Below are 27,747 nucleotides of genomic sequence, written 5' to 3'. Positions count from 1 at the left end.
AAATATTTTCTTGTCAGTTTTAAATTCAAAAACAAACGTCAAAATCTTAAATCTAGTTACGGAAATATAAACTTTTTAAATGTCAGAATATGTAGAGTAATTTTGAAATTTTTATTTTATTTAATTAATGAGGAGCAATAGAAGCTGCTGCACAACTCGGAAGCGCTCGAACTTTTATCACTTTTAAAATTATCCCATCCATAATAAATATCAATAAATTATTTTATTTTTAAAAACTAAATCACGGGTATATTTAAAATAACTATCAATTTTTTAACTATAAAAATTATTTAAAAATTCAGTCTTTTAAGTATTTTTTACTTAAAAAGACTGAATGAGTGAATGAGCTAATAACAAGCCGCATAAATTAATAAATTTAAAATAATAAATATTAATTATTGTTAAGTTGATAAATATTTTAATTAATAAAAATGAATATTAATTAAAGTGGGGTCATTTGTAGGCACTGGATCACATTATTTAGTGCAATTGATGGTCTAGCACTAGCTTTGGTATTAGTATAGACCAAACATTACGGATACAGTTATAATTAGTTATTTAAAAAATTATTAGAACATTATTTGTCATAATGGACATAATTATTATCATACTATTTGTTGTTTCAATTCAACAAGATTTGTTGATCGATAAATTTTCATGTCAAGTGGAGCACTTGGTTCATTTTTTTTTGTCTGTGTATGCCACGCAAGTACTCTTGTACAATTATCACCCAGTAGTTCTATTTCGCGTGGTTCAAACGGTGCTAAACTACGTAAGAAACCGTCCTCTTCAAACCCAGCACGATAAGGCATCGTAGCATTTGGCCTTTGAAGAAGAAATTTAACGCTGACCGCGAAACCCGCCATGTCAACAGGAAATCTACGGCCTGCGACCCATCCGTCGTAAAATCCAATGAACTTGCCGTCTTTTACGACCGGGGAACTCAAACCAAACTTTGTACACAGTCCCACAGGAAACATTGACACTTTTTTAGTCCTCCGTATCTGAAACAATAAAAACACACATGGGAATTTTTTTCACTCATAAACTTTTTATGTATCTTACAATCCTCGGGTCATTCGAGACTGAGTATAAAATCATATAGTTATTGAAAGAAAAGAAACAAAAAAAAATATTTACTTGGTCAAAAAGATCAAGGTCATATGTATTGTCATCGTCGGCAAAATAAAAAACTCCTTCTGTTGCATTTGCGCGAATCCATTTAAGACCGCGATTTCTATTAGAAACACCTCGTGGTTTGACACCTTTTTTTTGTTTATGTTTTGCTGGCATTGGTGCTGAAATAATAAATCATTTAAATGTTAATTATTTTATTTATTATTTACTACACGGAAAGAAAATTATGGGAAGTGTTCCCATAACATTATGGAAATAGTTCCCATAATGATATGGGAACTGTAGCCATACTATAATAGGGATGGTTCCTATATATTATGTGTATCATTCCCATAATGATATAGGAAATATTCTAATTGCATTATAGGAACCATTCCTATAATATTATGGGAATCGTTCCCATACTAATATGGGAACCATTTCTGTAATGTTATAGGAATGGTTCCTATAATTTATGGGAATAGATCCTATACTTTATAAGAATAGTTCCTATATATTATGGGAATGATTCCCATAATGTTATAGGAAGTCTTCCTTTAAATTATAGGAACCATTCCTATAATGGTATGGGTAACATTCCCATAATTATAGGAACTGCTCCCATAGTTTATGGGCGTAATTCCTATACTGGTATAGGAAAGAATTTCACAAAATTATGGGAACCATCCTCATAATTTTTTGTCCATGTATTTATAATAATTAATTAATTATTTATTAAATTTACCCGTCAGGTGGTCAAATTTTAGACCAGTACGATTTAAAAATTTCGTAACTTCCTTGGTCGGTACTTTTGCGTCTTCTATAACTAACCAATGGACGTTTTCAACCAACAATAATGTATGAGACATTCTTATGAGCTCAGGAATTTGTTCAGGTCTCCTATAAGTTGGCGTTATTATATAAAGTGGTGGAATTTTTTCTACCGGTACATTGATTGTCGTGACTTGTGTCCGTTGCTTAACTGTCAAATCATCAGACGTTTTAATTTGCAACGGTAAAGATATTCTGTTCTTACGAAACTGATTTATCAGTTCAGCAACTAAAATTTTTTGTAAATCTGGACTTAGACCGTGAACATTTTGGACCCACTGCACCGCCGCTCTTATCTAGAAAAGTTATTAATATATATATATATATATATATTTTATCATTTAAATACACTTAGATATCCAACTATTGATATTAAATATTCATGATTATAGAGATTGAAGCTTTAGTGATGAAAAATAAATCTAAAATTTTATATTCTACTGAAAAACTTTAACATCAATAAAACGAAAGATAAAAATATAGAGGATACTATCGTAATAATTAATGCGGGTCCATTAAATCTAATCCATTATTTTTAATTAAAAATAATATCGAATTCCCATTAAAAGTTTTGAATTATTAAACACGATAAAGTATTTTAGTTTTTAATACTAATTAATTATTCAAGACTTGAGTTCATTAATTTTACTTGAGAGCAGTATTAAATTTTTATCTATTTGTTCAATGAATCAATAAAGTAAATATTTATATAAAGTAATGATAAAATCAATGGGAATAGTTTATATATATATTGATGATTTGATTATTTAAAGTAGTAAATAAAAGATAAGAATTGTAAAGTTGAATATCACCTTATCTTCAGTTACTTTATTAATATAACTATTATTATCATCATCCTCGAGTTCATTATTGGGAATATTAGCAGCCACGTAAGGTACAACAGGATCACCAGCATTTATCTGATCAGTTAACTGATCGAACCTTACACCAGCTGATAAGTGGTACTGATATAGGATAACACATACGCCGACTAAAGCAACTACTCCAACCTTCATTGAGGGCTTCATTGTATCGATACCTGTAATTTTAAGTACAAACTCGTGTTTACAATATCCTCTAGCAAGTTAACTTCCTAGATACCTTACTACTATTCTCTCTGATCGTTGAGTGTAATAAATAGTAATTAGTATTTGTATTACACTTCGAAAATCAGAAGGGCATTCGAAGCTAGTAATTATATAGAAGGCTGTCTTTGTTTTTGGTGACAAAAAAAAAGTTGAGGCGTACTTCGTTTTGGTGTCGTTTTTTGATAGTAAGATCTTTGAGGAACTGAAAAAACTATGAAATTTTCGATAAAAGAGTAACCAAATTTTTTGAATAAATTTCAATGCATTGTAAAAAATTTCGGTGTAAAAATGGACCCGGAGAACTACACGGCCGTGTAGTGTAAAATAACGGTGCAAATTTTCCATCTGTGTAATATTAACACGGTGTAATCTACTTTTTACACCATTCCTTGTTACTCGTAATTTTGATTAATGAGCAACAAACGATCATTAAATATTTTTAACTACTTAATCAATAATGATCCTGAAGTTAGCGGACAATTAATAATTTTTAGGAATTTTTTTTCAACAATTCAATTAAAAAAAAAAATAAATAAAAAAATGGATGTGTAGAAAATTTAAAAAACTATAAGTGCCATCCTTTCAAATATTAATTTTTTTATAATTTATCATTTAAAAAAAAATTCAAAAACTATTAGACGTCGGCTAACTTCAGCATCATTTATCAATGACTATATTAATTTTATTTAGATATTAAATATTATTTTGAAAATTTCAATATTTTTATAATTAATTTTCTTAATGCAAAATTATCATGAATCATATTATACATTTACACGTTAGGCGGTGTAAAAATTTTAAATTTACACTGAATTTGGTATAATTTTCACACTGATACATTTAAACTACACCGGGTCCAAAAAATTTTTAACAGTGTAGAGATTAATAAATTCGCCGACAAAGTTTAAAAAAATGGCACCAAAACGAAGTAACGTATCTTAAATACTTTTTTTTTTTAATCAAAAAGCTCCACTTCTATATAATTACCTCGAAGTTAATGCAGATTTAATTTCAATCCGTATCCACTCCGATCCGGAGTTTCAGTCTTAAAATAAACTCTTTTGTAGAGAGTTTCACTCATAAGCAATTGAATAAATAAAAAGTCATGCGTTCCACATTTACTCTAGATTTAATTAGCGTTTTTTACAGCAAAATATAGTTTATTATTTTATATCAAGAAAAGATTTAATTAAATGTTTATTACTTCAACGTAATGTCGGTTCATTTGCTTAGACGTAAGACATGACATGAAAGAAATTTTTTAAAATTTTATTTTTCTTGCCAACTTAAATATTCTCATCCGGTTTAGTTTACAGAAGTAAGATAGTATAAATACAAGTCTGTTTATTCAGTACAGTAGCGATGTGCAGTGACCGATCTTCAGTTCTTATATATTCGTTTAGTAGTACTCTCTCGCATTATATTATTTATCATCAAACATCCGGAGATAATTAGTTGCCGCCTACTGCTAACTTTTTAACTTTTTATGATGACGGGTTTTCCGCTTTACAATATTATCCCCTGCATTTTTAATAATAAAATAATTTTATTTATTATTCAGCTTTAGATTACTTTATTAATAAATTTCTATGATATGTCACGTACTAGTTTTTATTTTATAATTAAAATTCATTACTCATCTTTAGAATTTTTTTTCGCTATTCGTTATTTAATTAAATTATTTTAATTATCAGACAGTAATTTAATAAACAATAGTATAAAAATTCTTATGAATTAAAAAAAGGAAATATTTTTACTAGTCAGCATATGTCTAGTCATAATTGAAACGTTTAAATAATTAAGAATATGCGTGTGAGGTCAAAAAAAAATCCATGTTAAGCATTTTTTATTGAATTTTTATTGTCGTGTCACGATAATCGTCAATCTTTTCTTTAGAGTATGTCAAATAATAATAATAATGAAATGAATGTAAAGTTATTGTAACCAGCAAGTGATAGTCTGATAGGTTTTATTAATTAAAATTTTTTTTTCTTTTTTTTATACTTCTACATCCATGTATCCGCTATACTACTGAGTACTTTGAATTTTAGATAAGATTAATCCGAGACTTGTACAAGTATTAGTGTTTACATTAAAACCTTGTATAACTTCGGAAACTAATGTAAATGAATTTATCGAACAATGAGACTTTGCATTGATTTTAGTGACTGAATAAATTATTATCGATACACTGTCTTATCACAATAAAAATGTTATCAAGTTGATTCTCTTTTCATTGCAGAATTTAACTTTAATAAATTTTATCTTTTATTTTTAAAAATAATTTATATTTGATAAATATACGTTTGCTATAAATATTTTAAATGAAATTTGTTACAGTTAAATATTTACTAGTTCATTGAATATAAATAAATTTTAGTAATATCTAATAAAATAAATTTGTATCAGTATATAAATCAACTTATCAAATTTATCAAACAGTCAAAAACATAAACTTGAAGTGACCAGAACCGGTAGTTTCTTATTTTATTGATGATCATTAAGAAAATAAATATTATTATCTTAGTTTGGTTAAAAAAAAATGATTTGATAAAACGTTTTCCGGTATTTTAAATATCAGACAGGTCAAATGAGTCACTCGAGTATTAAAATGATTATTGTATATGTAATTTACCGTAATTTTTCCGATCGATAAATGAAATTATAATAATTATAATGTAATTATTGACTTGAAAAAAATAAAAATATTATTTACCAGTAATTGAGATTTATCAGTACAAATGAACACTGCAAATAAGTGGATTTAATATTTTTCATAAGACTAAAAAAATATTTTATGTAAATGTTACCTTTTGTTTCTTAACTAAAATATTCTTTTATTAAAAATAATTTTTCCACTAAGTATAGTCGGACGATACATTGAATTTAAAATATAATATATTTGAGATAAATTTATATATGATAGTAAATTATTGAGGAAGTTATTAGCATTCCATGTTATAAACATTCTTGTCTTTAATAGAATAAAAATCAATATCTGAGATTACTAAAATGTTGGCGTGTTGAAACTTGCTCGGATTCTCAACTAAACGTTAACACTAAGTCGCTCTTGTCGAGTTCAAGATATCTAACTGTGTGTAACAAGTAATCGCGTTGCTTGAATCCTGAATTTCCGAGGAAATAGTTCCTTTTAATAAAAATTCACTGAAAATATTTTTTATGATTATGCATTAAAAAGCGGAAATTATATTTTGAAATGTCAATAGTCTTGATTTGATCACTTATTTTATTGATGATTATCAATAATTTATACTTCCTTGTCTCAATAATTTATTATTACGATTAAAAATGCTTTCTTTATACTAAAAACCATCATATCCTGTGTAAAAAATATTCGTAGCAAAAATGTTCATGACAGTAAACTTCCAAATTCGAGACAATTCTGAACTTTAAGTATAAGATTTTTAAAACTTTTGAAAAATTAGAAAGTAAACAATTTTCAACTTGTGAAGGCTTTTCCTGCGCTTTTTTTTTTGACCAAAAATAATTTGATTTTACAATTTTTTGGGTTTAAAGAATCATAACAAAAAAAACGAATTAATTAGGAACTATGAAAATTTACGACTCTCACTAGAATTATTCAGGAATGAGAAAACAAAAAAAATAAAAATTATTTGAAAATATTTTTACTTTTATCAGAACTTTTTGGGAAGATCAGTTTTTTTGACTTTTTGACTTGTTCAAAAATAGTTCAAAAAATGATTGGAATTAATTATGAACTTATTATGAATTTACAAAATTGTCAATTCAAATCAATTTTTCATAAAAAATTAAAAAAAAACCCGCATGAAAAGTTTACACAAGTTACAAATTTTTTACACTGCTAATCATTTTAAAGCCCCAAAAATTTTCAACTCAAAGGTCACAGTTGTCTCAATTTTGAAAGTTCACTGTCAGGAACGTTTTTGAAACAATTTTTTTCAATTTGGGATTGTTATTACTAATGATTATTTATTCATTAATATAATTATTTAAAATTAATTTTGAATCAAAAGATTACATACTTTTTAACAGTTCATCGTTTACTCAGTATACAACAGTATTCAAATTTTTAACAAATAATGTTGATGCAATTTTAGTCTGTCGGTGTTGTCAATTGGTCTGTTCGTACATACGGAAACAGAATTTAATCCGAAACACGCAATCAATCGGCTTGATTACTTTCACATTTGCTTCACAATTATATAGCGTATAAACTCATAGAAAATCTATACTTGTTCTAGTCGTTAAATTGTAATTAATTAATTTATTAATTAATGGCTTGACGTAGCTTGGTTAGTTTAAATTTTCGTCTTATTATCTGCCAAATGCACCGCTACGTGTCAGTCAAAGTAATTAAAATTTTGCTCTAGTAATAGTACCTGTAATTCGATGGTTAATCAACTGCTGAATTTCATAAACTTATTTTAGGTTTCATAGCTTCCACCAAAATATATAAAATTTTTTATTTAAATATTTTATAAACTCTTAATCAAATTTTTTTCCTAGACTTACTTTTTGTTATTTATGTTACTAATAAATAATCCAAATATTTTTTTCAAAATTAAAAAAAAATTAAATTTCATTTTCAAAAAATATTTAAATTTGAAAAAAAAAAAAAAAAAATTATTTAGTGTTTGCAAATTATAGTAAATAGTAACGTATGTTTTAATTACTTTTTTTTATATGATAAATTAAATTAAATATAAAAAGTTTATTGACCCTGAAAGTGTACAAACACATACACTGTAATAATATACTGGAGCAAACGAGGATATTGCTTATGCGCAAACATTCACACGATTCAATTTGCAATTTTGTCGATTGTTTACTCAATCAACTTGTACTTTGTTATCTCAAATGTTTGTTCGATAATACATAAATTAAATTAATTTATCTATCGTAAAAGATCTCTCTCTGAAAAATAAATCAAAATATTTTTTTTACCATTAAATATATTTAATTTACTGGCCACTATAAATAACCAATTGATACTGTTTGCGGTTGACTATTTATATTGGTTAATAATAAAGTAAATATTATAGAATAAACACAACTGAGTTGTTCTAATAATTGGCGGGAATTTTATTTCGTTAGTGAGGTCAACTGATAAATCAGCAACAAAAAAAATAATAATAAAACAACTAGCACACGCTGTTTCATATTAAACAAAAAATAAAAGTAACCAAAGTCAAGGAAACTCAACGAATTAGGCTATGAGCAAAAAGGGTTATCGGATTTCGATTTAGACTAACGCTATCACTCGTATCTCGCATCAACGCTTTAACGATTTTTTATTCAACCTAAATTTCTTCATTATAACTTCTTATATATATTTTTTTTTAATATAAAATATTAAAAAAAAAAAAAATACTTTAATCCCGATGGAATTTAAATAGCCAATTTATAAAAGCCAGATGATCATGTCACTAAAAATAAACATTGACCTGCTGAAGTAAATTGCCGATAACTTTTATTGTTACGTCTTTATAATTTATTTATTATTTATATTTTATTACATACCCATATGCTATATTTGATTAATATTTCTTCTCTCGCCGTCTCGCCTTCGACGTAAATCAAATTTATTTTCCTGTTAAAAAGAACAAAATAAAATATACTAAATAATTATCACTGCATTTGTACATAAATTTAAATATAAAGTGATTGAAAATATTGTTCGAGTAGTGAAGAGCTTTATAAATTTTTTAATATTAATTTTATACTCGCAATAAAGATAAAGTATAAACTAAGACTCATTTTTATGATTAAAGTTTATGTGAATAGAGCGAATGTCGATACGACCACCGGAAACATACATCCTTTTTTTATACTACTGTGAGATTATCATGGAAATTTATATTAAAATAATAATAATTATAATAACTACAGTATAAAAAGAAACTTAGATTTTATTTCGTTAATTAAGTTGATAAGATTTTTTTTTTCATTTAATTCGTCAAGTAAATTTAATTAATTTTCTTTTGTCTCAGTTATTAACTTCACAAGAGAATTATTAAACTTTTTTTAAAATTCGAATTTTAAATTAACTTTGATGCTTTAAATAATTAACTTACAATAATTTTTTTAGTCAAGTTAATTTATTAAATAAATTTATTTTATATGCAAATATTATCGATTGCTAACGTATATAACTTATCAGTTAATTCATTAGTGTTAACATCAATGTATATCAACGTACAATTTATTTAACTTACGGTACAGCAAGTGCAATATTTTCTAACTAAGGACAAGCGTATAAAATAGTAACATACATAATCAAACGACAATAAATTTAAATTTATTTTATTGTGTTTATTAGTTTCAAATTTTATCAAAATCGTTATTCAAATGAAATAATTATGTATTCATTTTATTTAAGAATAACCATTATCTTTAATTTCGTGGTAAAATTTTATAATAACAATAATAATAATTATTAGTATTATTTTCATTAATATAACGATTTCAAGTGTGAAAGCGTTGAGTGCGATTTACACTCATTAATAAATTTTCGGCTATTTCACTCACATTAAATCACTTTTACAGTCTTTTAAGTAATTTTAAATATAATAATTTATTTATAGTTATATATACAATTCATCAATTATTAATTTTGACACAATTTCAAGTTAGCAGGCGTTTTGATTCCCGGACAAAATATCCCCGACAAAATATTTCCAAGACAAAATATTTCCAGACAAAATATTACCAAGTGAACTTTTGATAAAATATCTTTTTGATCATTAATTAATTTTTTACGCTGCTAGTAATTTGCAAATAGATATTCTGAAAAAACTCATAAATATATATATGAATTTTCCATACATTCGTATGGATTTATTTTTTAATAAACATACACAAAATCTATGAAAAAAGAGCGCAACACGATAACAAGCGTATGTGTTGGTTTATTTTCGAATAAGTTCGAAAGTATAAATGTTGATGACAATAATAATAAAAAAATATTTTTATAATGTTGAACTTACGTAATACAATGAAAATATCATGATGTTATATACTTGTAATAAGTTGTTGATTTGATTTCCATTATGAAAACTACCTGAGAATATTTGAGTATTTAATATTTTTTTATTAGAATATTAATTGAAAAAAATATTGATTATTGCATAGTGATATTTTGTCATCGAGATATTTTGTCTGGGGATATTTTGTCGGGGATATTTTATCCAGGGATCAAAACCCATGGAACCAGTTTCAAGTTAATTTCATTAAGGTAGTATTCTACTTTGAATGCTCTAAAAAAGACTATTTTTTTACGAATTTTTAATAATATTATAAAAGAAAATATATATGTAGGATTTATTAGTCTTAATAAACACACTATTGAAATACATTAAAAAAAATTTTTATTATACATTCTATATACTTTAAACATACAAAAACATCATTCAAATGCAACGCCTCGATTAGTAAGAGGGTCTGCGCTTGATGTTAAAATTTCAAAAATTTTCTGTTTCGGATTGTCCATTTTTGAAATTTTAATACTTAGCGGAGACCCTCTCACTAATCGAAGCGTTGTATTAGAATGATGTTTTTGTATGTTTAAAGTATATAAAATATGTCATTAAATTTTTTATAATGTATTTCGAAAGTGTACTTATTAAGCCTAATAAATCCTACATATATATATATATATATTTTTTATAATCTTATTAAAAATTCGTAAAAAATAGTCTTTTTTTTGAGCATTCAAAGTAGAACACTATCGTAATATATATTTTTAGAAAATTATTTTATTTAAATAAAACAGTGACGTCCATTGTCATGTATGTTTTTTCGTAAGCTCGGAAACTGTCAAAAAAAATAATTAATCGGCCTAATTTTTTTTTTTTTATTTTCATTCGCTTTGTATTATTTTTTAAAAGAACCCTATTGAAAATCGCTATCTAAATCCTTTTTATTTATTTATAATCAATACAAAACTTATAGCTTGCGCATAGTTATGTTTGTTTCCTTTATTTCTAACGGCTTTTTTTCTTTTTCTGTCTTTTTTTAACGATGAATGATATTAATGTTGGCGGGAATTTTCAAGAACTATTCAAGTGTCTAGAGTAATTTTTATTTTAAAAAACCGGGTCGGGGAGGGGGGGAATTGAAAAAAAAATTAATGTTAATATTACGTTTATTACTAGAACATAACCACTACATACATTTATATGTATCAAAATTTACATTTTGATTGTTTTTTTTCTTTACTATAATACGAGCGATTGGGTTTTGAATTTTACAACTTTTTATTATTATTGTTATAATGCGAATTGTATAAATGTCTTAACGGTTTTCTAACAAACAAAGTCGCAAGCATATAAATTGGACAATAAATCTTATCAGTATAAAATATATATATTTACTAAAAGACATAATAGATTTAGCATATCAATAGAAATCTATTGCTCATAATATTCTATACAACCTCATTTCATTATCATTTTATACCTACTATCATCATATATTATTTATATTTAATATTATTGTTTTTTTCTTACGAGCTCGTTGAAACCATTGAATGTATTTTAGTGTATGGAAATACTTTTGTTCGGAATATTGTCAAAGAAAAGCTTTTTTAGTGCATTGCACAATCGCCTGGAGCTCGATAAAATCTCAGGAGTATTGGAAAGGCAATTCATGAATAAGATTCATATATACAGAAAACTATATACATTATTTTCTCTCCCTTTTATCATGTACATTTGCATTTCTGTAGTTTTATTTTTAAAATAAAGAAAAAATAACTCATCGATGTAGATGGGAGTGATAACAAGAAAATGCTGCATTGACTAGGAAATAATGCTATTCCGGCGTCAATAATTGCTTTTACCATTGTACTTTTATTCGAGAAAATCCAATCTGCGTTATATTAATGTTCTTGTATAGTCTTGGGAGAGGGGTTGAGTCCCTTCGACTTATTAATAAATTAAACCTTTTGAAACATAATAGGCTTCAAAAATTTTTGTTTAAAGTTTTACCAAGGGGTAACATGAACATGAGGCAATTTGAGCTGCTCAAAATTTCTTGCAAAAAATTTTTTTATATAACTTATTTTCTTAATTTTTTGAGTAAAAATAATTTGATTTGACGACTTTTTTGGGTTTGAAGGACATTGAAAGAAAAAGGAATTAATAAGAAATGATGAGTATTTGCGACTCTTATCAGGATTATTCAGGTATGAGGCAAAAGTGATTTGAAAATATTTATGAACATTTTTTTTACTTTTATTAGAACTTTTTAGAAAAGCCGCTTTTCGTATTCGTTCAAAAAAAGTAATTGGAACTAATTCTGAAATTATTATAAACTCACAAAGTTATCAATTCAAATCATTATTTTTTTAAAAATAAAAACCAGCAAGAAAAGTCCACACTAGTTGAAAATTTTTCACACTTCTAATTATTTTAAAATTCCAAAAACGTTCAATTTAAAGTTCAGAATTGTCTAATTGTGCAATTTTGTAAGTTCACTGTCAGGAACGTTTTTGGAACATTTTTGAAATCAATTTTTTCTACACGGGATCATTGAAATTTTTTTTGTAGGCGAACCATTAATTTTTCGTCTATGGGTAAATAAATAAACAATGTAAATAGATACTAATGAAGATGGGTTACGTTTGTCCATCTTTTAGTTCTCAATCCATATACATGTATATTCTCTTTCGGTCGACGGTAAACATAAATAGCATATCTGGTTTACGCACAGACGATTGGATGCAAGCCATTTGGACCACAGTAATCGCTATCAGGTTTATGTATTCACGAGAATACCTAGCATGTTTAGTATACATTCTCGAAACGTGTTAGTATTGAATCATTCGATTCATGCCTCTAACCAGTAAACGTAAATTCAATAGCTTGTCCGCAGTATTATTGTCTCATTATTTTATTTTTATCATTCTTCAATACCATATTTTATAGATCTTGTTTCAGAAACAAATTCATCGTGTTACAAATCGATTTTTCATTTATAATTTATTATGATATACTTTTAACGCGACAAAAATAATCTATTATGGAGATACCGAGTCATGTCAACACGGATTAACTTAATGACAAATGGATAAAAAAAAATTTATTATTTGTTTTATTATTATATTCTATATTTCACTTTATTAGAATTATATGCAAAGACACTAATTAAATTTTATGTTGTCACATTTAATTAAATTTATTTTATTTCAGATTGATTTAATTCTTACAAAGTCTTTTTTAATTAATTTATTAGCGAATTATTTTAAATTAATTTTAAATTCCATTTACTCTAGATAAATAATTTTAAAAAAATTTTCTGCTTATTTGGGCTTGTAGTTACTGGCAAAATTTTTTTTATTGTAATCTATTATTATTTAAACAAAATATTAAATTGATTAAACGTCAATGCAATCAAACTATAAAAGTAGGGATGAATTTATTTTCTAATAGAATTTGTTGCGAAACTATAGATTTTAGAAAAAAATGTTTCAAACAAAAGTTAAAGGAAATTTAATTTGCTACAAAAAAAGTTCTTAAGCTTATCAACATATCTCTGATAGTTTTAAAGTTATAGAGAACATAAACAAGGGTTCAATTTATTTTAAAATAATATAAAACTTTCTGTCTTTAAGTTACAATTACGTCTAAATAACTACATTTATGTAGAAATATAATGAGATCTTTTTTGATGTACCTGAAAAACAGAACATTTTTCGCGCAACTAAAATGAAAAAAATTTATGTTATTTGACTGCTTAAGGGCGACGTAAGGGGTAGTTCTGGAGGTTGGGGGTGGCCTAAGATTTTCGGCTGACATACCTGCATCTATATGTGAAACATTTCAGAAATTTAGTCATCCAGTAAATTTTGTACTTTCCAATTTTTTTTTTCGTTGCGCGAAAAACGTCCCAATCTTCAGGAGCATCTTTTTTGTTAAGAATTTAAACAGCTATAAAATTGTTTGTATACATTTTTGTCATATCTGCATTAGTTCAGTCAGATTTTTTTTTTTTTACAGTAAATTTCAAATGCGACTTTACAAGTTCGTGATAAAAAAAATTATATTTATAAAAACTGGGATACTGCCAGTAGTTTATAATTTTATTTTAAAAAATTGATCTGTGAAAACATCGAAAAAGTATTTCAGACATTTATCACAGAAAAAAAAAAATTGCAAATTTATAAATAAAAAATAACAGCATTTTGTATTTAATATTTTATTATTTTACTTTTACGCGCCAAGGTGTAAAAAAAAATTCGATTATTTTTTTATGAATTTACATCTTCAGAATCGTGAACTTTTTGACGTAAAAGCGTTGGATAAAATAATAAAATAAACATAAATAACAAAAGTATAATTTAATAAAATATTCAATGAAATTTCTGACTATTTAATCTGAGTGAAATTAAATTTAAAATTTAAAGATTTTTAAATATTAACTTTTATAGTCTAATTCATAAAGAGAATCAGCAATTAAATTCAAATCTACGTAAACTCTCTGTAAATTTCAAGAGGATTTACACAAAACATTGTCAGGCAATTATATATCATTATAAATTTATATCATGAAATTATATAAGTATTAATGCGGATTATTGCAATGATAATATCAAGTACATAAATTAGTCGGTATATTGACTATCAAATAAACCGATTTATTAGAATTATTATGATTTAAGTATATTATCAAATTCGAATTAATATTAAATATATCTCACCATAACCCATTAATTTATCTTCTCAATCCGCTTGTTATTAATTATCATCATTCGAAGATAAATGCCAATAAAATTATAAACGAATAATTTATTATAAATTGATTATCAATAATTAATTACAAATAATTAATTAAACTTTTTTGTAATTGTATCGCGATAACGAGCTGTGTATTTATTATTATTATTTTTTAAATTAATCACCATTCAAGTTTCAAGTCCATCAATTTTTACTCGTTTTTTAAAAATTTAATTGCAAAAATACTCGATGTAACAATTGGACGTTGTTTTTAATTACAATATATTTTAATAATTTTATAAAATAAATAACTCACTCAGAATAACATTTTAGTTGCTGTCGTTATCAACAAACATTTATCGTTAAATGTTTCGCTGCATTGTCCTATTTTTTTTTTTTTTTTATTTTTTTTGCTACTCTTGTTTATTTTTCACTCTCGCGTTTTTATATTTCATTTTTCATTTTTATTTAAATTAATAATTGTAATTGTTGATTCAAAATACGTAACATCCGGACGACACTGAACAATTCTCCAAATGACTAAACACTTGTGTCACTTTGTCGCAAAATTTATAAACATAAATAACAGATAACTTTCATAAATTACAACTGTTTACAACATATATATTTAAGTACTAAATATTATATTTCATATTTTAATATATCCTTGATTTTTTAAACTGTTGATATATACGCATATGCATTTTTATAATTTGCTGTTATTAATGTTTTTGTTACTTAATTGTCATTTATTATAAAAAAAAAAAAAAATTATTTAAAAAAAAAAATTTAATTATTTAAAAAAAAAAATTTAATTATTTATAAAAAAAAAATTTAATTAAAAATTTGAATCAATTTAAAAAAATATAAAATTAAAAATTTTAAAAATTAAAAAAAATGACAAGTCCACATGTCGAGTAACTATTTGTATAAACGTACAATAACAATAATACGGTATAAATATAAGTGGAGTATTTTGTGAGATGAAGCGACGCGAACCGCGTTCACTACTGAATAAGAACCACCACGATCTGGGTGGTGGTGTATGGGTACTGATGCACAGTCATGTGTAACGCCCCACCATCTAGCACATCTGGCACGGCAACCGCTCAAAACCGTGCAGTACTATTATATATGTAGAGAATACCGGCTTTTCTACCGCGGCAAATCGACTTGGGTACGGTCAACGTCACGTGCAGTAATCACGTGGTGCTGACGACCGTCGTGTTCGTGCAAGGATTACTACAACTATATGTAAACTCAGTACTAGAGCACGACATATCTAGACTAGACGTAAATACAACAGTAACCAGACTACTAGACTGGACTTGTAGACTTGAGACCAGACAAGACTAGACTTACAGGTGCCATGACCACTTTTGAACATCCGAAACTACTTCCGGGTTTTTAATGTTCTTCAGACAGTATAAAACCAATTGACAATAAACTGTTAACTAACTCATCATAGACCTAGATCATACACAGAAAAAAGGATTTCTTGACGCAATAAAAATTTTCCATTCGAATGAAAACAAAAATTTTCTTAGGACTAGAAAAAATTTTTTGGGTCAAGGAATCGTTTCTTTCTGTGTGAGCTTTTGATGATGAAAAAAATTTATACTTTTAAAGTGATTCGTCTTTTAAGAGATGAAGATAATTAACAGATTAGCGAGCGATGTCTCATTTTGAATTTGAATTTTTAAAAAAATATATAAAACAGCTTGAGTAAAAGGTCAATGCGAAAACCGACGCCCTGCGGTATTGAGGGACTCTCAAAGCGCACGTGCAGAATCTGTGTCACTTAAATGTTCTATTAGATCGGTCATAAATATTTCAATTGAATTCGATCGGTATCAGTTGAGATTAATGTTTTGTTTTCGAGCTTACCCAAAAGATCTACCATGAAATGGAATATATTAAAAAAGACTGTAAAAATAATAATATAAAAATGGTGACTGACATGAAAAAGAAATATAAGAATCATATGTAATAAAAATATATGAAGGGTAAATGTAGAATCGGTAGTACATAATATGAGCACGTAATATATAGGTGACCCTGAATAAAAAGCATCACGCTATCGTTTGCCAACAGTTAAATCTATCTGCAGTGTGCATGTGACCAAGACTCATCGCCGGGGTTAAAATTGTGACTCAAAGGAGAATTGATCTGAAATTGGGGGTCGTTCGTGCACGATTATTCTGCTTGTTCTAGTAATAAGCTGGTCGGTCAACCATAAGTCTGTTAAGTAGGAGACATTATGAATAATAATCTTCTATAAGCTCATGAATAATTTTCTATCAATGTGTCACGAAAAAAATATCGGCTAATATATTTTTCTTCCTAACGCTTTCTGACACTTAATTAAAAGTGAAAAAAAATTAGTGTCCTTTACAAATTTATTTTCACTCAAATTAAGTAACAAATCAAGTAACATTTTTTAACTAATTATTTTAACAATTAGATTCATTAAAGTTTTTCTCAATATTCTGAGACCATGACACGATTAAAAAGTTCACGAAATAACCTTTTTTATTTTTTATTAATTTATAAATTTTTTTTTTATTAATTCGATTATCCTTAGTATACAGTTAGAAATTTTGTGTTAAATTCAACACAAATCGTGTGTTGCAAACGGTCTACACAAGTTTTTGTGTTAATTTAACACATTGCGTTTGTGTTGATCTTTAACACAAATTTTATGTTAAATAAAATTGAATACATAAAATCTGTTCTTCTGACAGAAAATTTGTGTGCATTTAACAGAATATTTGTGTAAATTTAACACATTTTTCGTGTTAAAATTAACTAATAAACATAAGCACATAACCTAACTAACTCAAGTATACTGATCTACCCTTAGTAGAACTTATGCCAATTTAGCGAACAATTGAACCGGTTCAAAAATATAAGAATGTTATCTAAATTTAATTGTAAAATGTATATATTTAATTGTAAATAAATTATAATCCAAGTTTCCCTGCAGACAATGCTGCTACAATGTTTTGCTTGATTATAATAATGAAGACTTGTGCGGGAATGTTTAGTCAAACAACACAAATTTTGTATCAATTTTCGAATAACACAAGAAATGTGTTACATTCTAGATTTTCTAATGATTTAACATAAAAAATCTATTAAAGTAAAATAACACAAACGCTTTGTGTTGAATTAACAAATTGCTGTGTTAAAAATCAACACAAAAAATTCAACCAAATAATTTTTTAACACAAATACGCAAAATTTCTAACTGTGTAATTGAAATGGTAATCGGTTAAATAAAATAGAGGGAAAATAGTACTTATAAAATTAGTATTGAATAAAATAAAAATGAGTTAACAACAAAATATAATTTTAAGAGACTAAATAATAAAAAAGTAACCAGCTGTATTTATTTTAAAACAACAGTAGATTATACGATTAAATTTTATTTATGGATGATAACAAAATAAAACTTTTATACGATATAATATCTAATTGTTTCCTTATAATATATATACATATATATATATATATATGTGTATATATATTTATATAAAGCAGTAAAAGCTTATATGCTCGCGTGACCAACTCACTCACCAACTCACCGGGTAAATCTGAAGTTTGATGAAACGACTTAAATATTGATTTTATGTCTGTATATCCATGCATCCTTATTTCTTATCACGCAATATTATAACTTTAAATAAGGAGATATCACTCGATGACTTATTGCCTTATTTCTATTTCTCTCTTTCTCTCATTCTTGACAATATTCGATTACTCATAGCTTTATTTATTACTTAACATCTTTAAATTATCGGTATTTACGTACTTATGTTTAAGCTAAATAAATTACACATTCATTTTTTTAAATCATATGTCTTTTTTTTTTTTTTTTTTTCATTTATCAATGCCTACATTTCATAATTAAATTAGGCGAAATTTGCTGGATATTTTATGAAGTAAATTTTCAAGTGTTCGACATCTGTCAAACTACCCAAGTAGCACACTTGACTTTGTGACATTTATAAGATATGTCTTTAGTTTTAGGCTGGATTTTGACACATTGATAAGGCACCAAAATGTTAACTAAACGATCAGAAATTTATGTCATAAAAAATATCTGCTTAAAAGACTTGTTACAAGTGATGACAAAAAGTTAATTACAAATGAGTCATCTAAATGATTTTTTAATTGAAATGACTTTTTTAAGATAGAAAGAGAAATGCTAATTTTTCATGGCTTCTAGGACCAACATATGTATATATTTATATTAAAAAAACTTGACATTGAGACAAAAAAAAAATTTTCTTGTCCTTTTAAAAGAAATGATAAAGTTGTCTCTGTGCTACTTGGGTAATTTAGTACTTAAATTTTGAAAATTAAATTTTAAATTTAATCTTCAATAAAGTGAAGGTATTTTAAACAAGTAGGGCTTATTTTTTTTATGAAATTTATAACTAAGCTCGAAAAATCTTAAAAAAATTTTAGTAAAGTGTTCTTGAAGTGTTATTGTAAAATCTTTTCAACCCAAAAATAGATGAAGCATTAGCTATATTCAGGAATCAAAATTTTAATTTGATTGCAATCTGTCAAAATTTAATTTCAAAAAAGTCAATAGAACTCGTTTCTAATCTAAAAAAAAATAATAATATAGATCAGATATAAAAATACACAAAACTTAAACATTACTTTCAAAGTCATTTATAATAATTATTATTATATAATACTATAAACATCAATAAATATCTACTACCCTAATGTGAGGACATTTACATAAAAAAATTTTTTAAAAACTTTACATAGAGACATTGAACATTATAGCTCTGCACAGCTGACTTCCAGATATTATTGATTACCACCATCATTGGGCTAGCGTATTGTAATATACTTTAACAAAGGCGCTTGTATGTAATTAAACGGTGTATAACTTCCCTTTACCTTCATCATCTCATCGTAAAATCACGTGGTAATTCTCATAATACATAGCATTTATCCTCTATATATAATAATACATATTTTTTGGATTTTTTATGTATTTCAAAAGGAAATAATATCCTTTTACCCCACAACTTCCTTTGTGGTCGATAATTACGTTCCGCTATTTCTTCACTTCCATTTGCTTCGAGTCTTTCTTTCTATACGTATACATATATATCTATCTATATGTATATTAACTCAGTTCCGACCTACAACTACCTCGATTCATTCACATTTTTTTCAGTTTTTTTCATTATCGTCTTTCTCTAGAGCTCGTTCCAGGATATTTTTTTTCAGCTTCAACTTCTCAATATCACCCCGAACAATCTCACTCCGACATCTGTTAATGTCATGTTTATTCTTATAGAAAAAATATTTTATTTTGAAGCACATTTTTACTTTTCATTTCGTTTTCGTTTTCATTTTAAGTTTATTTGCTATCGTTACACGGAAAAACAGAATATTAAAAATTAATAAATCAATGTAAAAAGTGGAATCTGTTATTAATAATTAGTACTATTATGTGCTTAATGCAAAGTAGTTTACTAATTTTTGTAGATCCCTAAAAACTACTATCAATTATTTCAAAAAGTAACTAAATATTATTATTTTTAGGTATAATACGTGACTTAGAAGTGAAAGTTAATTAATTTATGGCATAATCTATTAAAAAGTAATGATTGGTGAAATTAAGAATTGGTATCTTAGATACTGAGTTTTCCAGCCGAAAATTGCAAAAGTTACAAACTTTTATTTTATAAATTCGATATCACTGATCAATCATTAACTTAAAATATCATTTATTCATAATTATAAATTGATTTACAATATACATAAATCGAATAAGTGGTAAATAATAAAATGAAAAATTAGTATACTAGATACTGATTTTTTGCTCATAAAAATACCGAAAATTTTTAACTGTTATTTTATAAATTCTTTCCCACTGACCAATAATTAATATAAAATGTTATTGATTCGTTATTATAAATGAATTTATTATATACAAATGTCGAATAAGTAGTAAATAATAAAATGAAAAATTCGTATACTAGATCTTTTTATATTAATATGTACGTTTACTAATTTTTCGGTTCCTCATTTTTAAAATTTTTGTATGTTTATTTGAATAGTAATAACTGTCGATACCGATCTATGGATTCTTTTTCATATTAATTTTAATATACGAAGTTACAAATTTTGCTTTTTTATGTGTATCAAATTTTAATATAAATAATAGTTATTTTGCAATATATATAATGATCCTGGTTTGATATTAGTATCGAATATACTAATTTCAAGTCGACAATAAACTACAAACTATTAAAATTTTGAGCATCATCTTTTTCCGTGTACTCCTGCCAAGTAATTCGATACTATTTATATAAGCTATAAGTAAAAGGGTAAATTAATGAATGTATTACTGTAAACATGAAAAGAAATAAAGCGGTTAGGGTGTAACGCCTTGGGGAAAATATATATTTGAATTTAGTGCGGTTATGAAGTTGTGAGACAGAGCTAGCGATAGAACCAACTTTAGAGATCATGACAAGGGTCTTCCATTGGAGATTTTAAACCACCACAGGGTTTTATACGTATTAGGTATATATGTATATTGTGTCGGGTTGTAGTATGTACTTTTGAGACATATATATACATGCACACCGACCAATGCGGGACTTTTGCTGAAAACTGTGAAGGTTCAGGCACTTTACTAGCTTTTTGCTAGCCTCAGGCTCTCGGTCGCACGTACTAAAGTACGACCCATTACTCTCTATTTTCTGTGTGCAACCTCGTTTCCGCCTCTCAACTTCTCGTTTACGTACTTTTTTTTTTACTCTTTAAATTATTATTTGTATATGTTGTTTCAAATTTATCTCATGTTAAAAGGCTTTTATCTCATACAAAAAACATTTTTTCTACCTTACAAATAAATCTTCAGTATATATATATATATATATATATATATATATATATATATATATATATATATATATATATATATATATATATATATATCTACTGTGAATGCTACTTTATATTTATATAGACGAGATAGGTAATTTCATTTTTGTGAAATCCAATTTTCGAGAGACGTAATTGAAGTTAACATAAAGCTCTTTTCGTTGCCTGTCTAATGTTGTTAATTAAAATACTTTCTTTGGCTTTAGGAAGCCCTCGTGATTTTTATGTTGTTTTTAAGTATTTATTTATAATTAATTTATAAAATAGTAATATTAAAATTCAAAGAGAAAATTTTTTTTCAGAGACTCAATTCAAATGAAATAAAATTTATTTATAATAATAATAATCATAATAATAGTAATAAATTATTCCTTTGGAACTTATTTTATATGGATTTGGTTTGAATAAATAAAATTATTTTTTTTTTATCAAAGAATTTTTATAAATTTCAGTCATAAAACAACACTGTAAAAAATTTGCGGAGTGAACGTAGAGTGAATACGGAGTGAACGCGGATGACTTTTTATTTATCCACTTCCCTTCGGAGTGAAATTCACTTCAAATGGAAAGTTATCGTGGGATGGATGATTTTTTTATTTATGTGACTCCCTCGGAGTAAATTTCACTCCAAAGGGAAGTCTTGGAAAATATTAATTATAAAAAAAAATTACTAATACATACACTGAAAGAAAAAGTACTGTATTCAAGTATCTAAGTGTTTGTATCCTCTTGAGAAAATTATTTGTTTAATCTTAGTAAAAATTTACTCCAACCAAGAATATTTTTTCAACATCAGTGTACAAATTCTTAAATCAGAAAATACTCGGTTGGAGTATATTTTTACTATGATTAAACAAATATTTACTCAAGAGAATTCAAACACGCAGATATTTGAATAAATTTTTTTTTCACTATAGTGAGCTTAGGTTTTTAATATTTTGACATTTATATTGAGTACGGAAATAATTACAAACTCCCTTTCCATCCTCTAAACATAAATTAGTGAAAATAAGTGAATATTCACTAATTCTAAGTGCAAACCAAACCACCAATTTCAAAAAGTGGTTTGATTGCCACTCAGGGTTTGTGAGTATTCACTTATTTCACTTATTCATGTTTAGAGAGCATATTTTCGCGCGAAATGATTTTTAAAAATTATAAGCTCCTGGCTGGAGTAAATGTGGATTGAAATAAAATCCACGTCACTAAAATCACTCTGCCTATAAAAAAATCCCTATTCACCCAGTATGCGGAGTGATTTTTTTCAAAAACTCCGGAAATCCAAGTGACGGAGTGAATTCGGATTGAAACAAAATTCAGATTCACTTTCGATTTTTTACAGTGAAATACTATAATATACTGAAAATCATTATTTTTATTATTATTATTAATAATAATAATAATAAGTAAATAAAATAAGTTTCTTTAAATAAATTTATATGCAAAGTATCAAGTTTTGCAGAGCACGAAAACAGAGAATAGTATAAATTATTATTCTGTGTTGAATTGTTACTTCGTGAATATGTATATAAAGAAAGATATAACTCATAAAATATCGAAAGACTATACAGGAAAGAATAAACCACTTGTTCTCGACACTTCTCGTTTATTCTCACAGTTCTTTAGAGACAAAAAAAAAAAAAAAAAAAAAAAAAAGAAAGAAAGAGGGAGGGAAAAAATCTCATACCTAAATTCATTTTATAAAATCTATACTGTAGATGAACGATTGTGAGAGATAGAGTGTAAGGTAGGGAAGATCGAAAGGTCGATGATGAAAGCTTTGTCAACGGATGAGAAATGAAAAGCAATCATTCAACTACATCTTACCCTTCATATATAATAATATTCCTCGATAAAAATTCTATACCTTTTTACTTGTCATATTTACATCGAAATCAAGTTATAACATGGCAATAACATGCTATTTTATTTGGGACCTCCTAATTCAATATTTTATTATTATGTAGGATTAGGTCTATCGAAAAAATCTAAAAGAATTTTTTTTTCACTTATTCCTTCACGGGATGAAAGTTAAGCAAAAATTACTTTATGGCTGACCGAACCAAAAATTATCAAAAAATTAACCGATTCCTCTTTTTTCTTGAATATAAAGATTACTGGTACAATACTTTTAGGTAATTTTATTACAATACTGGAATGGACATTTAAACTCTGCTAATCATTTATAATTTTCATAAAATTTAAAAGTGGAAGTAATCTTTTTTGTTTTATATGGTATTATTTTTAATGTCTACTTTGTTTTTTTTTTAACTTTTAAGCCGCATTTTTTTCTTTTTTGGTTTGATGTCACTCGAAATATAGATATCCAAATGCTCAGTATTATTTTGAGTTTTTGACGGTTATTTAACTTGGTAGCACCACCACAAGGAGGCTATTGGTTGAATTGCTGTGAAGAGCCATAGACTATTTCACATGGGAAATACCACTGACAGGAAGATCGTCAAAATTGAACCAAACAAGTGGTACTTTCCGCATTCTCGCGAGCTACTCAACTGAATGCAATGAAATGCAACTCACTGGTATATATATATATATACCAGTGAGAATACTGCAATGAAATGCACTTCTTTTTAGTCAATGTTTCATTGTTCTCAGTGCAACAGAGCAACATTTCTTCCTTCCGGTCTGAAACCTTTGTTATGCACATTTAGTTCTTACTTACAAAATTACCTCGATCTCGATAATAAATAATATTTAAAAGTACTTCATTTTACTTCAATTATTAAACTTATTCATTTTTTTTCTCATCTACAAACGATAAAAAAATTAAAAGATTGCTCAATAAATTTTTTTAACAAAGTAAAAAATAAAAAAATATAAAACAATGATTCGCAAGTTTTTATCCTGGAGTTTAACTGAGAGAAATTTATAACTTGGAAAATTTCTTGCACAAAACATAAATTCATTCTTATTACTATTATTATGTGCGCGGTATTTAATACTGCTAGTATTATTATTTGTAAATAGTATATACTAATTAAAAATAATGGTTTCATAAAACCGTCTAGTAAATACAAACATTAAATAATATAATTTATTGTTTTTTTAAATAAAACTTTTCTTGCTTTCAATAATAATAAGCATTATTTAAATATGTTAAAATTTAAATTATGGTAGTTATCATCAGTTTGTGGCAACACTAAAATTATTTTGAATGGGAAGCGGATTACTTTATTTATTTACGCCCCTCTAGGTGAAATCCTTTCTTAAAAGGAGATTATTTTATTGTTAAAACTCTGAATCGGAGTAAATGTGGATTTGAATAAAAACCAGATCACTGTTGAAAAACTAAACTCCTTATTTACTCCGAATGACGGAGTGAATTCGGATTCAACTAAAATCCGAATTTACTCCCAATTTTTTACAGTGTAGTAAATATTGTCGGCTAATATTATAAGTATTGATTAACATTATGTTAATTGTTAATAATGATTTTTTTTTAGTTTTGATAATAACTATCAGCAATTATTACCAACAGCATCATATTGAATAATTTAATAGTGTATTGCGTAGCTACGGATGAACAAGATAATTTCAGGCGAGGATAAACTTGACTGCGCAAGCTGAAGGCGAAGGCTTAAATAACTCAAAGTCTGAAATTATGTTTTATCCTGGGCCACGAAGTATATTTTTCATACTACTTGCGTTGGTACTCAGAATTTTAATGTCTCAAGCAAGTTGAAAAAATAATGCTGTATTCTAACTTATAACTATGCAAATTTAAGTAGTTTAACCGAGAAAACAATGACTCCTTATTAATTTGACAATTTTAAACTTCCCGCTATGAAAATTAAAATTTTCAAAAGAAAGGGAAGTTATTGGTTGCGATCCGATTTTTGAAAATTGAGTTTTCATCAAATTTCCACGTTTTGAGGTCCTAGGAAGCTATTCTGGCTCACCGAGACTTAGAACTGATTAGATTTTGGAGCCGATTGGTCGATTAGTTTACAAGTTATACGAAAAATAAAAATTAAAAAAAAAGTTTTAAGTCTTTGTTGCATCAAAGTATCAGCAAATTCTTTTGATTGCCGCAGAGCACGTGCAAATCGGTCGATTTGTCTCAAAGATGTCGTTGGACAAAAATTACTTTTTTTCAGCGAACGCTGTATGTTTTTTTCGATCCAATCGTTTTTTGATCTCGAAGAGCTCAAAAACAACAGGAAGTTTTGAGGTTGTCCAACAGGGTCAACGATTCTTTCAATTTTTTTTATTAGAGCTAATATTATTTTTTGAATTTCTAAACACAAATGTCAATATGGTCTTTTATTATAATGACAAAAACAATTAAAGGTTTGCAATAAACAAATGCGATTCTGACAGGGATTGACTAAAATCCGAAACTAATTTAGCGAGTAGAAACTAATGAGTTTCTTCCCCAGGGAAAAAACTGATCAGTTTCTGTCCGTTCAATTGCAATGGTCTGAAATTGGTTTATTTCGACTGGCAAAAACAGACATTGAAACTAACAGTTTCAATGCAGGTGATATCAAAAAATTATCATACTCAATAGTAACCATTAACGATTTCTAGTAGTAGACATTATCATTAAATTTTAAACACGTACCATTGGAATAAAAATATATGTCAATTAGGTTAAAAGTAATCAAGGATTTCATTTAGTAGTTTTAGGTACAAAAGAAAAAAAAATCGAGAAAACATGAATTTGAACTTTTTTTTAACACTCAATAAAAAAACAATTTTTTGCTTCGCAATATTGCAAACTTTTTATAGCACATCACCGTTCAAACGTATTTACAACTTTGATGTCCATATAAAAAAAGTCGACTTGCCGATATTAGTTTTCAAGTTATTTGCATTTTTAGGTATAAAAAAACTCGGTTATAAATGTAAAATTGAGGCTTTTAAAAAAAAACACTTCCCTTTATCTGTAGCAAAAATGTTTTTTTTTCTCGTTTAATACTATTTTATTTACATTACCTCTTTTATCGAAATTTTTCAATATCAAACAACGGTTTTAATTGAACCGCTGGAGGTTTATTGATAAATATAAAATTAGGTCGGTAAAATTATTTAAAGAAATAAATAATTTATAAAGAGAGTTGTAGTAGTTAATGTCGTTAGAAATAATAGTAGAAAAAATTAATGCACAATTTAAAAACTTTTCCTGACATGAGACATTAATGAATTGGTGTAATTTGCAAGAGCCGTATCAGCTAGATACGTACGGTAATAAAAAACGGTTGTAGCCGTTGATCCAGGAATGCACTATACGTTGCATGAGAGTAACAAAAAGGGGATATAAAAGTACACGATAAACATTTGTGCACGTAAACCCAAAACTACCGCACTGTATAAAATATTACAGTAAAAAAGAAAAAGGTGTTAAAGTAGATACTTTTAACATTACTGCAGTAAATTAACTTATACTTCAGATATGTGCTAACAGAATATTTATTATTCATGTCTTATTGGCAATTTTTCATTCAAACTTAATTTAAATATATTTTAAATTGATAAATTATTCTTCAGAAAAAATTATCTGAATATTTTCACTGTGTCCGTATCATAACACATGTAAGATTACTTATACACTTTTATTGCATTTTTATTAAATTTAATATTCAACCGACTTGTAAATACGACATTAAAATAAGAACAATTTATTTTCTATTAAAAGTAATATGGTGGGTTTAAATTTAAGCTTAAAATCAAAAGATTCTCACTCTCTAAGCATGAATTAGTGGAAATGATTGAATATTCACTAATTGCAAGTGCAAACCGAGCCACTAATTTCAAAAAGTGGTTTGATTGGCACTTGAAGTTAGTGAATATTCGCTTATTTCACTTATTCATGTTTAAAGAACATAGTATTTTTCTTATAATTTATTTTTAATGATTTAATTAATTAAAAATCTCAATCAAACTTAAAATAATGCCCTCAGGAAATTGGTAAATTTTTTGTCTCCATTTTTTTCCATGTACATTACAAATGACTTTTAAATACAATGTTTAAACGTACTATAAAGCTAGGTTATACATAACATCAAACGGTCAACATAATATGTAACTGTATAACGTCAATACCG

General features: G+C 26.4%; 1 protein-coding gene across 4 annotated transcripts in view; it reads right to left on the bottom strand.

Moving 5' to 3' along the window:
- Positions 1–9: 9 nt before the first annotated feature.
- LOC103568568 (galactosylgalactosylxylosylprotein 3-beta-glucuronosyltransferase P) overlaps positions 10–27,747 on the bottom strand; it is a 38,556-nt gene continuing 10,818 nt past the window's right edge. The window contains exons 1-6 of one of the 4 annotated variants that reach the window (XM_014440595.2): positions 15,069–15,547; positions 8,559–8,628; positions 2,760–2,986; positions 1,862–2,243; positions 1,141–1,298; positions 10–1,004 (exon numbers count right to left, since the gene is read on the bottom strand). In XM_014440595.2, the coding sequence (XP_014296081.1) occupies positions 606–1,004; positions 1,141–1,298; positions 1,862–2,243; positions 2,760–2,986; positions 8,559–8,562 (1,170 nt within the window). In that variant the 5' untranslated portion in view covers positions 8,563–8,628; positions 15,069–15,547 and the 3' untranslated portion in view covers positions 10–605. Of the gene's footprint in view, positions 1,005–1,140; positions 1,299–1,861; positions 2,244–2,759; positions 2,987–4,239; positions 4,509–8,558; positions 8,629–14,736; positions 14,835–15,068; positions 15,548–27,747 lie in introns of those variants that run through there. The other 3 variants (XM_053737450.1, XM_014440596.2, XM_053737451.1) reach the window with 3 other exon arrangements.

This window comes from Microplitis demolitor, chromosome 3 (genome assembly GCF_026212275.2).
Source record: "Microplitis demolitor isolate Queensland-Clemson2020A chromosome 3, iyMicDemo2.1a, whole genome shotgun sequence".
NCBI classification, from domain to species: Eukaryota; Metazoa; Arthropoda; class Insecta; order Hymenoptera; family Braconidae; genus Microplitis; species Microplitis demolitor.
This window is presented reverse-complemented; position numbering and strand designations above follow the sequence as displayed.